Raw genomic sequence first — 14,470 nt, forward strand, 5'->3', positions numbered from 1 at the left:
TGCTCAGCGGGGAGCCTGCTTCCACCTCTCTCTGCCTGCCTCTCTGCGTGCTTGTGATCTCTCTCTCTCTCTCTTATCAGATAAATAAATAAATTCTAAAAAAAAAAAAAAGTAGTACGGAGGTTAGTGCCATAGCATCACTGTCTGCCTGCTCTTCTTTCCTTTCTGGTCCTTCTGTTATTGTTGCTTTGTTTGGTTCTTATGTGTCTCATTCATGAAAGTATTCTGAAAATTTGCCTTTTTATTTTTTATTTTGTTTAATTTAGCTCTTCTTTCTTTCTTTCTTTTTTTTTTTTTTGGCAGAAAAGAGCAAGTTAGTACCTTGTATCTAAACATCAACCTTGTGGAGCCAAGACTAATTCAGTCGTACGAGCATGTTATAAGGAACTTTATCCGTGAGATCAAACTGCAGAGCACAGAAATGGAAAACCTGGCCATTGCAGTGAAGAGGTATTGAAGTCCTTCCTGTCTTTATTCCTCCTCCTCCTCCTCCTCTTCTTCTTCTTCTTCTTCTTCTTTTTTGTTAAAGATTTCTTCACTTGTTTGACAGAGAGAGCCAGTGAGAGAGGGAACACAAGGAGGAGTGGGAGAAGGAGAAGCCGACTTCTCACTGAGCAGGGAGCCTGACATGGGGCTCGACCCCAGGACCTTGGGATCCTGACCTGAGCTGAAGACAGACGCTTAATTCACTGAGTCACCCAGGCACCCCTCTTCTTTTTCTTTTTCTTTTTTTAAAGATTTTATTTATTGATTTGACAAATAGAGATCACAAGTAGGCAGAGAGGCAGGCAGAGAGAGAGGAAGGGAAGCAGGCTCTCTACCAAGCAGAGAGCCTGATGTGGGGCTCAATCTCAGGACCCTGGGATCATGACCTGAAAGCAGAGGCTTTAACCCACTGAACCACTCAGGCACCCCATGTTAGGTTCTGTTGTCTACTTTTTATCAATGTCATGTCATTGACCCTCTAAATCCTGTGGCACCTCTTGTCATCTAGTTGAATAGGCAAGACTCATGAATGAGAAACTTAGATAATCGGACATACATCAGAGAGAGAGAATAAAAAATACATTTTTTAGGGTTTAATCTGAAGCCTTGACCATTGTAGAGTATGACAGATGTCTCCATACTAGCCAGTTGCTCAGGAAAACTATGCCACAACTCTCCTCAATGACATGTTCCCATTTCTAGCTTTTTGGCAAATCAGTGTGCTCTTCATCTGTAGAGAGGTGATTTGGGGATTATTAAAGGAAACAGAATTTTTCTACAATGTAAAGACTATTTTTATTCTAGAACTTTAGGAAGCTGATTAGAAATAATTGTTGAGATTCCTTTTATCCCCTTCTAACTGTAGCATATAACATTGTGTGTTTTCTATAAAGCGTTGCAGAATTCTATCCAAAGATCTGTTTACTGTGTGGTTCTTTTTTTTTGGTCCAAGATTGTCACTCAGTCGTGGGAGCAGAAAGGATTTTCAGAATTTATCGAGAGCTTCCCAGTGATTTGATATCTTTAGCTGTTCTTCGCCACAATCTAGGTTAACACTATTTTGTCTAATTTATACCATTTACTAAATATCTAGTTTTAATGTTATTTTACACGCAAATGGTCAAAGTGCCAATCCTGTTTTATGATGTGGAAGAACAGGGAATATTCCTTAAAATAGTGTGTTTCTCCTCATCTGTAACATAGGGGTTGAAATAGACGAGGTTGAAGTTGTCTCTGCATGTTGCAGTGAAAAGGTGTGCACCCTCTTGAATTTCAGAGCCCAGGACAAGGCAGCCATGCAGCTGAGTGAGTTGGAAGAGGAAATGGATCAGAGGATTCAGGCAGCAGAACACAAGACGTGTAAAGATGTGAGTCTGTGGGATTGGCCCTTTCTTCCCACGATTCCTGATGGATCACCTTTTACAGACCGGGCACCGGGCAGGGTTTTCCATGAGGGCTATTTTTGGTAATGGTTTTGGGGGAAAGTGAGTGGGGGGGAGAGAGAGATAATAAGTAATCAAATAAAGTAGATAATTTCAGTAGCTACGAGTAAAGAGCAAGTGTGGTCAGCCACGATGGGGAGAAGCGGTCGGCGGGTCAGGGGGCCTCTCTGTGGAGGTGCTGTGAGAGTGGAGGCCCGAGGAAGAAGGCAGCGCCCCCCTGGGGTAGAGAAGGGTGTTTCAGCTCTTATACCACAGTCTCCCAGACCATGCCCACTGCCAACTTTAAATCTAGATTGCAGGGAAATTAAAATTCTGTCTGAGAACTTCAGTGTTTTATAATAAAAAGTACTTTTATTCAGCACTGAGTAAACACTATAGTTGAAACTTGCTTACCTTCAATGATTTCCATAGAAGCAATGTTTGTCTTTTTTCCTTATAAACTACAGCTGGTGATGCATGTTTACTGGAAATAGAAAATAGACTTACCTGTAAGGCTAATGTTGGGTTGAACATTTTCTTTTCATTTGCCCTGTTAACTCCAAGAGGCAGCAGGATGGAGTGAGAAGGGCCTGAGTATTGGCATCTGATTGGCATTAATGTGCTTCCGGGCTCTGCCTTTGACCAGGCAGGTGGCCCTGGGGAAATAACCGGACCTCTGACCTCGGTGGTGCCATTTTTTAGAATGGGGGGTAATGCACCAGCCTGCTTCACAGAGGCCCAGCCTGATGGTGGACGTGAGTGCCTAGCACCGGGCCTGAGACGTGCTGACTGCATCCTGGCTGTGGCCAGCCTACTTTTTCCCGTGGCTCTTCGTACTTTGTGTCCTTCCAGATCCTTTGCTTGGTCTGCTGTACCCCATATATGACTTCAGGTCTCTTCGTTGTCTTATCTCTTACTGGCAAGTTGAGTAACTGTTGGGATGTCATGTTCAACAGAGTCAGTGGCTCAGAGTCCGTGGGCCAGCTTTAGGGCAGTGGAGATCCCATTCTTCTGATAGCACTCCATTTGTTGTAGTCTAGAAACAGGAAAATCATATATTCTTTCTGCCTTTTTTCCCTCTCCGTGCATTTTATCTGGGTGCTCATTCCCTCATCGAACACTTAGGCTTCTTCTTAACCAGCAGACTTGTGCTTGGTGTTGGAGCTTACCAGGGCCCCCACACCCTGTAACTTCTTGTTTGGCTCAGCTCAGCTCCCTGTGGTTCTGCACCGCACAGCTCTGGTCCGGCGTGATCATCACTCTTCCTTCACTCCATCCGCTTTCTTTGCCCCTCCTTTCCATTTTCCCAAATTCAGCCAAGCTTAGAGAAAGTCTCCCCGTCTCCTTGATGTTCCCTCGCAGTCCTCTGGTCATATCCACCTCTTCCTGACCTTGACTCCTTTTGCCCCTACAGTGTTAGTCCATTGCTCCACGTAAGTATTTTAGACTGTAATGGCTTTCTCGAAGTAGAATTGACACACAAGGAGCTGCATATTTACAGTACAGAACACGATAACACTGGGTGTGCCCATAGTTCAGGAATCCACCACCAACAGTCAAGATGATGGGTGTATCCGTCCACCATCTAAGTTTCCTCAGGCCCCTTTGTCATGCTTCCCTTCCTCCCTCCTCTGCCCTCCTTGCCAGGCAACCACTGTGTATCCTCTTCCATGAAATGTCTGTTAAAATCTTTTGTTCACTTTGAAAATTAGGTGGTTTTCTTATTATGCAGGGTTTATTATTTTTTTAATACAGTTTTCTTTTAGACTGATTTATTTATTAGAGAAAGAGAGCACAAGCAAGAGGGGCAGAGAGAGAGAGAATCTCAAGCCGACTCTGCACAGAGCCCAACCCCAGGACCTTGAGATCTGATCTGACCCAAAACCAAGAGTCAAGACACGTAGCTGACTGCACCATCCAAGCATCCCTGTTACCGAGTTTTGAGAGCTGTTTATATATTCTGATTTAAAAATTTTCTCCCAACACGGTGACTTGTCGTTTCATTCTCCTAACAGTGTATTTTGAAGAGTAGAAATTTTTCATTTTGATGAAGTCCGATTTGTCAATTTTTCTTTAATGGATCATGCTTTTGGCGTCTAAGAAATCTTTGCCTAACACAAGGTCACAAAGATTATTCTGCCGTTTTCTTCTGTAGGTTTTGTTTGTTTTAGATTTTACATTTAAGATCCATTTTCAAGATATGGGTCAAAGTTCATATTTTTTTGCAGGTGGATATCCAGTTGTTCCAGCACCATTTCTTGGAGACTGTTTGTTCTCCATTGAATTGGCTTTGCACTTTGTCCAACGTTGGTTTACTGCTTTTGTGTGGCTTTATTTCTGGGCTCTCTGGTGTGTTCCATTGATTGCTTTATGCCAGTATTACATTGTTTTGGTGACTATTGCTTTATAATAAGTCTTGAAATCAAGTAATATTAGTTTTTCAACTTTGTTCTTTTTCAAAGTTGTCTTGGCTATTTTAGATCCTTTAATTTCCACAGCATCAGCTTGTCAGTTTCTTAAAAACAAACAAACAAAAAAAAACAAAACCCAAACCTTCTGGGGGTTGATTTGATTTCATTGCATTTATAGATCAATATGGGGAAAATTGGCATCTCAACAATAATGAGTAATTTGATCCATAAACTGGATGTATTCTCCATTTATTTAGGTCTTCTTTAATTTTCTTCACATTGTTTTGTACTGTACATCATACAGATCTTATAAGTCTTTCCTCAGATTCATTCCTAAGTATTTGATATTTTAATGCTATTCTAAACAATGTTGTTAAAAATTTCAATTTCTGGTTTCCCATTGTGAATATCTAGAAATACACTTGATTTTTACATACAGATCTTATACCCTATCATATTTGTTTATATTGCTCACACTCAGTAGCCTTTTGGGTCGATTCCATCATATTTTCTAGGTAAATGGTATGTAATCTATGAATAAAGACAGCTTTATGTCTCTCTTTCTTACGTAAATGATCACTTCATTTTTCTCTCCTTATTGCACTGGTTAGAACAAGGAAAGTGAGAGCAGACATCCTTATCTACATTCTCTCTCTTAACAAGAAGTATGTGATCTTAGTGGCATATTGTTCATAGATGCCCTTTATTGAATTTTGAGCATGTTCCTGGTTGGCTAAGAGGAGTTGTTCTAATTAGGAATGGAATGTTGGATTTAATCAAATGCTTTTTCTATAGCTATTGAAAAGATCATGGCTTTTCTCTTTTTTTGACCATCAATGTGGTAATTACATTGATTTTCAAGTATTAAAACACACTTGCAGTCTGGGGATAAACCCCACTTAGTTATGATGTATTTTCATTTTTATGTCTTTGTTATTTCATTTTGTTAAATTTTGTTTATTATTTTTGCATCCATATTCATTAAAGATATTAGCTTGTGGGTTTCTCTTAATGTGTTTGATTTTTGTCTCAGGCCAGTGCTGGTCTCACAGAATAAGTTGGGAAGGCTTCCCTCCCTTTCAGTTTCCTGGAAGTTTGTGATGAGTTGGTCTGAAGCACCACCATTTCTACCTAAGTTACTGTAACGACCCCCCCATCCAATCTCTTGGTGTCTGCCCGTGACATGTTGGGAATGAGCTACATAGTGGTGATTTCCTTTATTAAGCTCTGAACCAAATATTTCCACACCATAAAAGTTGTTATGTTTAGCATCATGGTGCTGGTTTTAGCGAGAAGACTTGCCGAGATGCCAGGAAGGCTGTCCGAGGTAGATGCTCATTGGGAGGCTTCATGTCTTCGTCCGCCTGTGAAGGGGCAACACTTGCTTCCTCACCTGTAAAGCTCAATAAACTCAAGAGACTCGCTTAAAACAAGGTTACCAGGAGTGAAGATGTTGTTCTTCTCCAGATATCTCCTCCTAAGCATAGAAGATTTCATTTACATGGATTATTTAATTTATATGGCTTATTTAATTTACTTGGATAATTTAATATACTCCTCACATTAATCCAGTAAGGAAATGGAGGCTTCAAGTAATTTGTCTCAGCTAGACAGCCAAGTAAGTGGGATGTAAGACTGTGTAACTCCGGTAGGTGTTGAGACATGGGGTCATGTCTCCCCTGCAGAGAGGCCTTACCTTACCTCCCAGCTCACTTCCTGTCACATCTCATTGTTAGCTTCTTCTTGTATTGCTTCCTGAGATCACCTTTGCTTCCTGTCTTCTCCCACCAGGATGCCTGTTGGTCTTCATTGCTTCTGCTCTGTCCCTCGGTGCTCAGGACTGTTGGCATATAGGAGGCTATCAGTGCATATCTGAACACTCAATTTCACTGGCTATTATAAAACTTTATTTGAGTTCTAAACACAGGGCGTAAAGTTCCATGCTTTGTGAAGAGGGAAGGGAAACTTAAAGATATCTGAGCTCCTGGGAGCTACAGCCCTTGACCTCCTCGTGTGCTCCTTAGCATTCTCTGATCCAGGCAGGATACATCTGAGAAGAGCCAGCCCATGCAGAAGCACTTAGCGTAGAAATTTGCAGGTGATGTGATTTGAATCCAAGTAAGGTGTGAGCTCTTGGAAGCAGGATACACCCACTGGATCTTCCTGGGCCCTGATGACATGATGGGGTGCAGGCAAGCACTTGGGCCCTTGGCTCTTGCTGTATCTTTTAATTAACAACAGCAGTAATTAATTAAACTAGTTAATAGATGCTCCCTGGCCTCTGTCACAACATGAGTGATAGTCTTATGGGCCTCTCTCCAGGTCGGCTTTCACTTGCACAGGTTTCAGTTCCAGAAGAGCTGTACCTCGAGAGTCATTTGGTTTACTTCCGCCATCCCTTCTTGCCCTTCCTGTGTGGGAGACTTGGGATCAGCCTTAGTTTGACACAATACATTTCTCGCTCAATTGGGATTTGAAAAACCTATTTAAATCAGTAAAATCTTTTTTCCTTTGTTTTTAAAGGAAAAACGTAAGGCTGAGGAAGCCCTCAGTGACCTCAGACGTCAGTATGAAACAGAAGTAGGGGATCTACAGGTGACAATAAAGAAACTTAAAAAGGTAGGTTTGTGGCAGTGAGGCTTCTAGGAATAGCCTCAGTATATCTAAGTGTTTAAGTTTTTAGCAACTGAAAACATTGGGAATCATATTAAAGCAGCAGTTGGAATCAGATTTCAGAGTCAAACTCAAACTGGGCTTCCTGAAAGATGGTTTTTTTAAAGGTCCCTGATTTTCTGTTTCAAGGGCAGCCTTTCTTCTGCACAGGTCTAATAAGTATTTCTGACCCCTTGGACAGTTGTCCATCAAACCCCAGTTTTCCTTCCTTGGGTACCCTCAGGACCCACATGTTCAGTGGACTCTGCTCAGGACAGGAGGGATCCTGTCTTTACTGGTCACATATTCTCATATCCTTGCCCCCAGCTAACTGCAATGGCCAGTATTCAGTGAATATTTATTAAATAAAGTAAATATTCTTGTTCTGTGCAGAAAGTTCCACATGTAGGGCACCCCTGATCAGCAGGAGGTAGGAGGGAACTTGCTGAAATGTGAGCAAAGTTGTGATTGGGTTTGGCCTTTGCTGTGTTTGGTCTCTAATGAGTAAGGTATTCTTCACCCTGTGATATGCTGGTAGCTACTTAACAACAGGCTCTGGAGAGGGTAGGGGGTCAGGTACAAATCTGTAATATTTGCTGATTTCCATGGTGTTAAGGCTGCCATCATTACAATTTTAAGCTGCCAAGTTGACATCACTGAGAGCAGAGTTTGGGAAGAGGTACGTCCCATTGGCTCTCCGCTGCCAGCCCAGGCTGTCTGCAGCTTGGTACTGGATCCACCGCTTGGGTGTGGGTTGTCTCTGCAGCGAGCGGAAATACCTTGGCTAAAGTGAAAACAGATACTAGAAAAAGAATCATTCCTGAAAGTGGCACTGTGGCACTTTGCTTCTCTGGTTCTTCATGTGATAACATTTAATGCTCTTTCCAGTGTTTATAGTCAATGAGATTAAGTGACAGTTAGCTGTATTTTATAGTCTATTGCAGTTCAAACCTCTGGGATTATTAAAAATTCTCCCCAATAACCTTCTTGGGAAATTATGATCAATGTCAACCTTTTCTCTAGTTGACAGAGGCCATTAGACAGACATGAGATGCTTGAATTGCACAATTTGAACAGACCAATGTCTTGTTGATGCCAGAGTCACAGATCTCCTCACCCTGGTCCTTAGTTATTTTCCTGTCTTCTGACATCTTTAGGCTAAAAGCAAGTTATGCAGAAAAGACACACAATTTCTTGCCATGATGAGGCATATGATGAGGACCACATAGGCCCTGAATAGTAAGAGTCAGAAGTGATGGGACCAGAGTCCTCATCGTGGCTCTGCCACTTTCTGCCAGTTACACCTGGGACAATTGACTTCGTTATCTTATCATTTCGTTTCTCATTTGTAAAATGGGATTAATAATTGACTGTCCCACCTCAATATAATAGCTGAGACGTTACTGACTTTATAGTTTAATAAGCTCTTTTTTACAGTTTTCAAATTTAATTCTCAAGCTTTCTCTGAGGAGAGGTGAATATGCTGCGTTCACCGCTGAGGACAGAGAGTGCTCGAGTCACAGAGCCAGTAAGCCGTGGAGTGGTCTTGCTGCGCAGTTTGCGCTTTCTCACTTGTACCAGACTTCCTGCCTGCTGGGGAGGCTTTTTTATAAGATGGGGATTTACGTGAGGGAACATTAAAGGCTTAAACTACGGAAAAGATTACAAATTGATTATGACTGCCATTACCCTCGGCCATGGATTCTGAGGAGCCTAGTTTTGTTTTTGTTTTTGTTTTTGTTTTTTTAGGATTTTTATTTACTTACTTGACAGGGATCACAAGTAGGAGAGAGGCAGGCAGAGAGAGAGGAAGGGAAGCAGGCTCCCCGCTGAGCAGAGAGCCCAATGTGGGGCTCGATCCCAGAACCCTGGGATCATGACCTAAGCTAAAGGCAGAGGCTTTAACCCACTGAGCAACCCAGGTGCCCCAGGAACCTAGTCCCCCCCACCCCCATTTTTCTTCTCTGAAATTGGCATACATCTGAAAAAAATCAAGGGCTCTTCTCAGAGCTGGCCAGGGGGCAGAGTCGTGGTCTCGTGTGAAAACTTTTAATAGAAGCATCTGGTAAGATGAAGAAAGTCCAGCATCAGATTACTTAAGCTTTGACTTAGTGTGATGAAATTTAGCATTCATTTTGGTCACTGCATAACTACTCAGTTAATGGAAACCCACGGATCCCCACTGTTTCCAGGGACTGTCGGCTCTTTGTAGGAGAGACATTTTAGTTGTCCATGTTAGAGATGCTCCTGAGCTGGTTTAATCTGTTGATACTGACAAGTCACCCAGAAAGCAAGCTCAGGTATATATCCATAGAGTCTGGGTGCATATGTCACTAGCTTCCTATCACACTTAAATGTTACTGATTTCAGTTATTCTAATAAACACTTACTGGAATCACTGTGAAAAAAAGAAGTGAATCTGACGCTAACACTGCTGTTAAAAGTCTTGGACTCTGGTAGGAGAGGTAAGGCATTCGTAAATAATTATAATAACAGGGTAGAAAGTGTTAAGTACAGATAAATTTCTAGGAGAATATAAAGGTCCAGACTCAGATGCAACGTAACTGAAAAGGTGAAGTTAGGTCGCTTAGTAGTTGAACGGCTTCCCACAGTTGTTTCAAAGGAAATTCATTAAGCCAAAAGAAAAACAAACAACAACAACAACAACAAAAACCCTTTTTAAATGCTTAAATTATTGAAACCAAGCTTTCAAATCCTCATGGATTATATGTAGCTTAATGATTTACAAAGTTGTATCATGTTGAAAATTGAAGACTTTTAGAATTCCTATAGCTATATATTCAAGGATACTAATAAACTTAACTGAATCTATCCAAAGTGAGTTTGTACATGAACAGCTTTCATTTGTTCTTTCAGCTAGAAGAACAATCAAAACACCTAAGTCAAAAAGAAGATGTAGCTGCCTTAAAAAAGCAAATTTATGATTTATCAATGGTAAGATTCATCTTTCATTCCCAGAAATACATTTCCTCCTCGACGACTAGACATGCTTGGGCTGTTTATCGGTGTTCCCGGGATAGAGAGAAATTAATACTGCAGTGAAAGAAAGCCTTTGATGTACCTTTGAACAAACATGTTATTCAGGCTATTATCCTCAATGATTCCCCACCTGTGGTGAATGCTTTTATTTATTTCTTATTCACAGCAATGGTGGCATGGCCCTTGCACTTCACATAGTTAACCCTGCATTCCTGCAACTTCAGCTCTGCTCTGTGGGGTGAGGGGATAATTGCCCTTTTCTTCCTCCAGAGTTCCTCTTTCTGTCCCTTTCCCACCTTCCTGACCCTGCCTTTGGTCTTTCTGTTGCCAAATTGACAGCCTTTGTGTATGTTTTATCATCATCATTAAGTTGTCTTTATTTTGTTTTTAGGTGGACTCTCGAAAAGTTAAAAGCCACTAGTGAACATTTCCTTTGTTAGGACTCTAAATATTCTCATTGCCGAGCCCAGAAGTGAGCCAGCTTGCTGCCAGTGCATTTCTTTCTCTCCATTCATTATCCCCATACCACTCAGAAGAGAAGGCTCCTAGATTCATGGTCAAGTTGGAATGTGCCATCGGTTTCAAATTTTGCCACATCTTAGCTCTGTATTTGGATCATGACTTTCTTGTAGAGTTGCTAATTTTTCTTGCATTTCCTGGTTGAGTTTTTGGTTTCTTGTAAAAAGAAACTCTGGCATCTTCAGGATATCATTCACTGATGCCTTCCAACTTCTTATTTATTCTTCCTGATGCATGGAATTTGTTTTTTCTCTTGGAAAATGTTAATTTTGGAGTCTCCAAAATTTCAGTTCTTATTGGACTGATTGTTTTTTAAACTCACTACCCATACATCATCCTGGAGTTTCTGAACATTTTAGGTAGCTGGTGTAGGATTCCTGTGCAGCTAGGTAAATACATCTGTTTACCTGGGGACCTCCCCTGAGAGGGTGTCTTCCTAGGAGCTGTGTGTGTGAAGCTGGCTTTTGGAATGGGGGACCGCTTATGACCGGAATTAGTGGGATATGGATAAGAGGACTTAGGACACTGTATAGGGGTCATTCAGTTCTTTTTCTTTTTAAAGATTTTATTTATTTGTTTGAAAGAGAGAGAAAACAAGTGGGAGCAGAAGGAGAGGCAGAGAATCTGAAACAGACTCCAGCTGAGCACCGAACGTGAGGCAGGACTCTATCTCATGACCCTGAAATCAGGACTTGAGCCCAAACCAAGAGCTGGATGCTTAACTGACTGTGCCATGCAGGCACCCACTTCAGTTCTTTTCAAAAAGACAAGCCCTGTCTTACTGCCTTGGGAATTGAGTCTGACTATCTGCTATTCTTTATTAGTATAAGAGAGGATGGCCTGGGGGCTGCAGGCTGCATGCCTTAATACACAAATTTAATCTCTGTTTTTAAGCTCCATTTCCACCTGTTGGGGGGTGGGTGCTGCCTAGCTAATTCCCTCTTCCTTTGCTCTGTAGCACAACCTTCCCCACGCCTCTTCCAGACCTACTGTGCTCCTGCTCTTTTCTCTTCTGTCAGCACATTTCCATCCAGTTTCCATCTTCCAGGAATGTATTTAATTCACTTGACTGTTGGGGGCCCCTCTTGCATTCTTGTAACCTGTATTGGTTTATTTCATGCTATTTGGTATTTCATGGGAATGGGGTCTTCAAAGGGAAAGAAGAATGTTCAGTCCATCATTTTGTACTGGAAGCCTCCAGTGTTTTTTTTGTTTTTTCTTTTTTAAGAAAAACATAGACTTTTTTTAAACCACACTATTTTTAAGTACAAAAATCACAAATGTTAGGTGATAAGATTTTTTGTAAAGATTAGCCAGTCTACCCGGTGATAAATACTGTTAATTCCTCAGCGTATTTGTCAGTAGATTCATAGCTCTCATTGAGTAAAACAGATGTTTACGTGTTTGATCTGAGTTAATTTGCCAGTAACATGTTAAAGTGCATCACGGTCATGTCTTTACTGGAGTTTTTTGGCACCAAATGTCAAACATTAAACAAAAGAACAATTTCAAAGATTTAGCTTTTTGAGACTTTACTTTTATTGATATTTTCAAATCACCTTGAATTGGTAACTAGTTCTTCGAACACCCAAGATTTGAAGGACTGTGGAGGTGTGGGGGTGGGGTGTGAGGTTCCATTACCCTTAACTCTCCCAGGTGGAAGATGCCCAAAATCTAATGCTTGTGCTGTTCCTTTCCTTCAGGAAAATCAGAAAGTTAGGAAAGATCTTTTAGAAGCACAGACAAACATAGCCTTCCTCCAGAGTGAATTAGATGCTTTGAAAAGTGATTATGCCGATCAGACTCTGAATTCAGAAAGGTATGAAACTTGGCATTTTATTCTTTAGTTTGAGTGGGTTGTTTGTCTAGATGGCCATCCATGTGAATGAAGTCAGCTACATAATCATAAAAGGTTATTTATTGACCTTGCTGGTATGTTCTTTGCTTTCCAAAGATTTCACTTTCAGTGTCCTATTGCCTGGTGATTTTTGCATTTAAAAATTTTTTTAACAAAAATATTAATTAGTGTAATTATTGACTGCTTTGGAGAGTGCAGGGCTTAATAGATGTTTGAATTATTGGGAACAGAAGAGTATACCTAAAATGTTGCCAGTCAGTGCTAATTGAAGTGCACACACACAGAGGTACATACACATATGTGTATGTATGTATGTATATACATACATATATGTGTGTATATATATATATGAAATTTCCTATGTATCCGTATATATCCATATACCCATATATGTCCATATATATATGGATACTTATGTGGGTATTTGCATTCATAGATTTGCATACAAATGCCTATATGGAAATATATACATCCAAAATACATACATGTGTGTGCTTGTGTCTATATAAACTTGTACATTTGGGGAAAATGTCATGCTTTTTGTTTTATTTGCTTGCAAACTTTAATCACAATTAAGGTCCTGTAATGGTCAGCAGTGAAACATTTAAGTACTTATTGTATACAGGTTCCTGACTTATAGAAGGAGTAATGAGTGTGGAATATATGAGAAAAAGAAAAGCAAAGATGTGGTCTCTGCTGTATGAGAAGTTCAGGTTCTTTGAGAAAGCCACGAAGCTGAAGGGTTTTGGAGCTTCGTAGGAGCTGAGCAGTGTCAGAAACAATCCCAGCAATGTTGCTGATTGGTTCCATTGAAATGTGATGGTAGATAAAGTGTCCTTTTTATTCAGAAGAGGTGAAGAGATTTATTAGAGAGGAGATGCTTGAGGTCAGCTTGGGAGGAGCTGGCCTGTGCTGATCGGGGTGGGGAGGTCAGGGGCAATGTCAGTGAGGTTACGCAGGTGGCCCTGCCATCTGGCAGGCACTGTGCATAGGACCTTCCTAGCATTGTCTTGCAATCCATAGAATGTCCTATGAGATACAGACTTTTAGTCTCTCCATTTCAGAGACTCTTAAGAGTCTCAGAGTTGCTCTAAGTGAGCAGTAAGCAAGGCAGAAGCACGAACAGAGGGACAGGTAAGACTGGCTTGGGGCACAGTGCTCACACATCTGGATAGGAAAAGGTATTTCAAATGGAAGAGTAAAAGTTAAACACAATCTAAAAATTTAAAAGCCAGTTTAAGGCTATGATGCAAGGGCCCAGCATTTTTGGCTAAGGAGCTTGAATTCCTATCGTCAATTGGGAACCTTTTATTTTATTTTATCTTATTTTTTTAAAGATCTTATTTATTTATTTATTTGATAGAGAGAGACAGTGAGAGAGAAAACACAAGCAGGGGGAGTGGAAGAGGGAGAAACAGGCTTCCCCAGCAGAACCGGGAACCTGAGGTGGGGCTCGATTCTAGGATCCTGGGATCATGACCTGAGCCTAAGGCAGACGCTTAATGGTTGAGCCCCCCAGGCACCCCAGGAACCTTCTCGTTTTATCACCAAGAGAGTGAGTGGACAGGTTATTGTGGATGACAGTTCAGGGCCTGAGAGTCTTTGAAAGCTAGTGATGGGGTTTGTCTGCTTAGACATGAGGCTGGGGCCAAATGGGGGCTGGTGGTGAGTGACTGAAGTTCTCAAGGGGCCTTAGCAAGAGGAGGCCAGAGCTTTGTAATAAAGCAACAGGAATCACTGAGCATGGTTTTATGACAGATGGAGAGGGCCTGGTCCTATGGACTTCTCTTTGGTTTACGGTGAGGAGGGGAGAGCCAGGCAGGGAAAGGAGAAGGAAACACAAGGAGGGAGAAAAACAGCTGGGCTGGGAATGTGTTAAAGCAGAGAAAGAGCAGGGGAGGGTCAAAGTAGAGAGAGCAGGCTGGGTTGAAGGGGCTGGTAATGAGTGCCTGGGGAGAGGGGGTTAGCAGAAGGTGAAGGGTCGTGGTCCTGTGAGGAATGGAGCTGGCTTTGGGAGGGAGAACAAGACCTCGCACAGGAAGCAGAGGGGGGATATGCAGGCGTGTGGGGCTGCTGACCACATGGAGGGACTGAACGATAGAAAACCATGGCCAAGGACACAG

The 14,470-nt window shown here is 41.6% G+C and overlaps 1 protein-coding gene across 1 annotated transcript in view; it reads left to right on the forward strand.

The window, feature by feature from the left end:
• Window positions 1–303: 303 nt before the first annotated feature.
• Window positions 304–14,470, forward strand: part of RASEF (RAS and EF-hand domain containing) — a gene marked incomplete at its 5' end in the record, with an annotated part of 42,368 nt that continues 28,201 nt past the window's right edge. Inside the window, 5 exon segments of the mRNA XM_045085347.1 lie at window positions 304–450; window positions 1,763–1,853; window positions 6,842–6,937; window positions 9,848–9,925; window positions 12,193–12,308. Coding sequence (XP_044941282.1) covers window positions 304–450; window positions 1,763–1,853; window positions 6,842–6,937; window positions 9,848–9,925; window positions 12,193–12,308 — 528 coding nt within the window.

Source organism: Mustela putorius, unplaced genomic scaffold (genome assembly GCF_011764305.1).
Source record: "Mustela putorius furo isolate JIRA1106 unplaced genomic scaffold, ASM1176430v1.1 tig00000854_pilon_pilon_pilon, whole genome shotgun sequence".
In the NCBI taxonomy this organism is placed as follows: domain Eukaryota; kingdom Metazoa; phylum Chordata; class Mammalia; order Carnivora; family Mustelidae; genus Mustela; species Mustela putorius.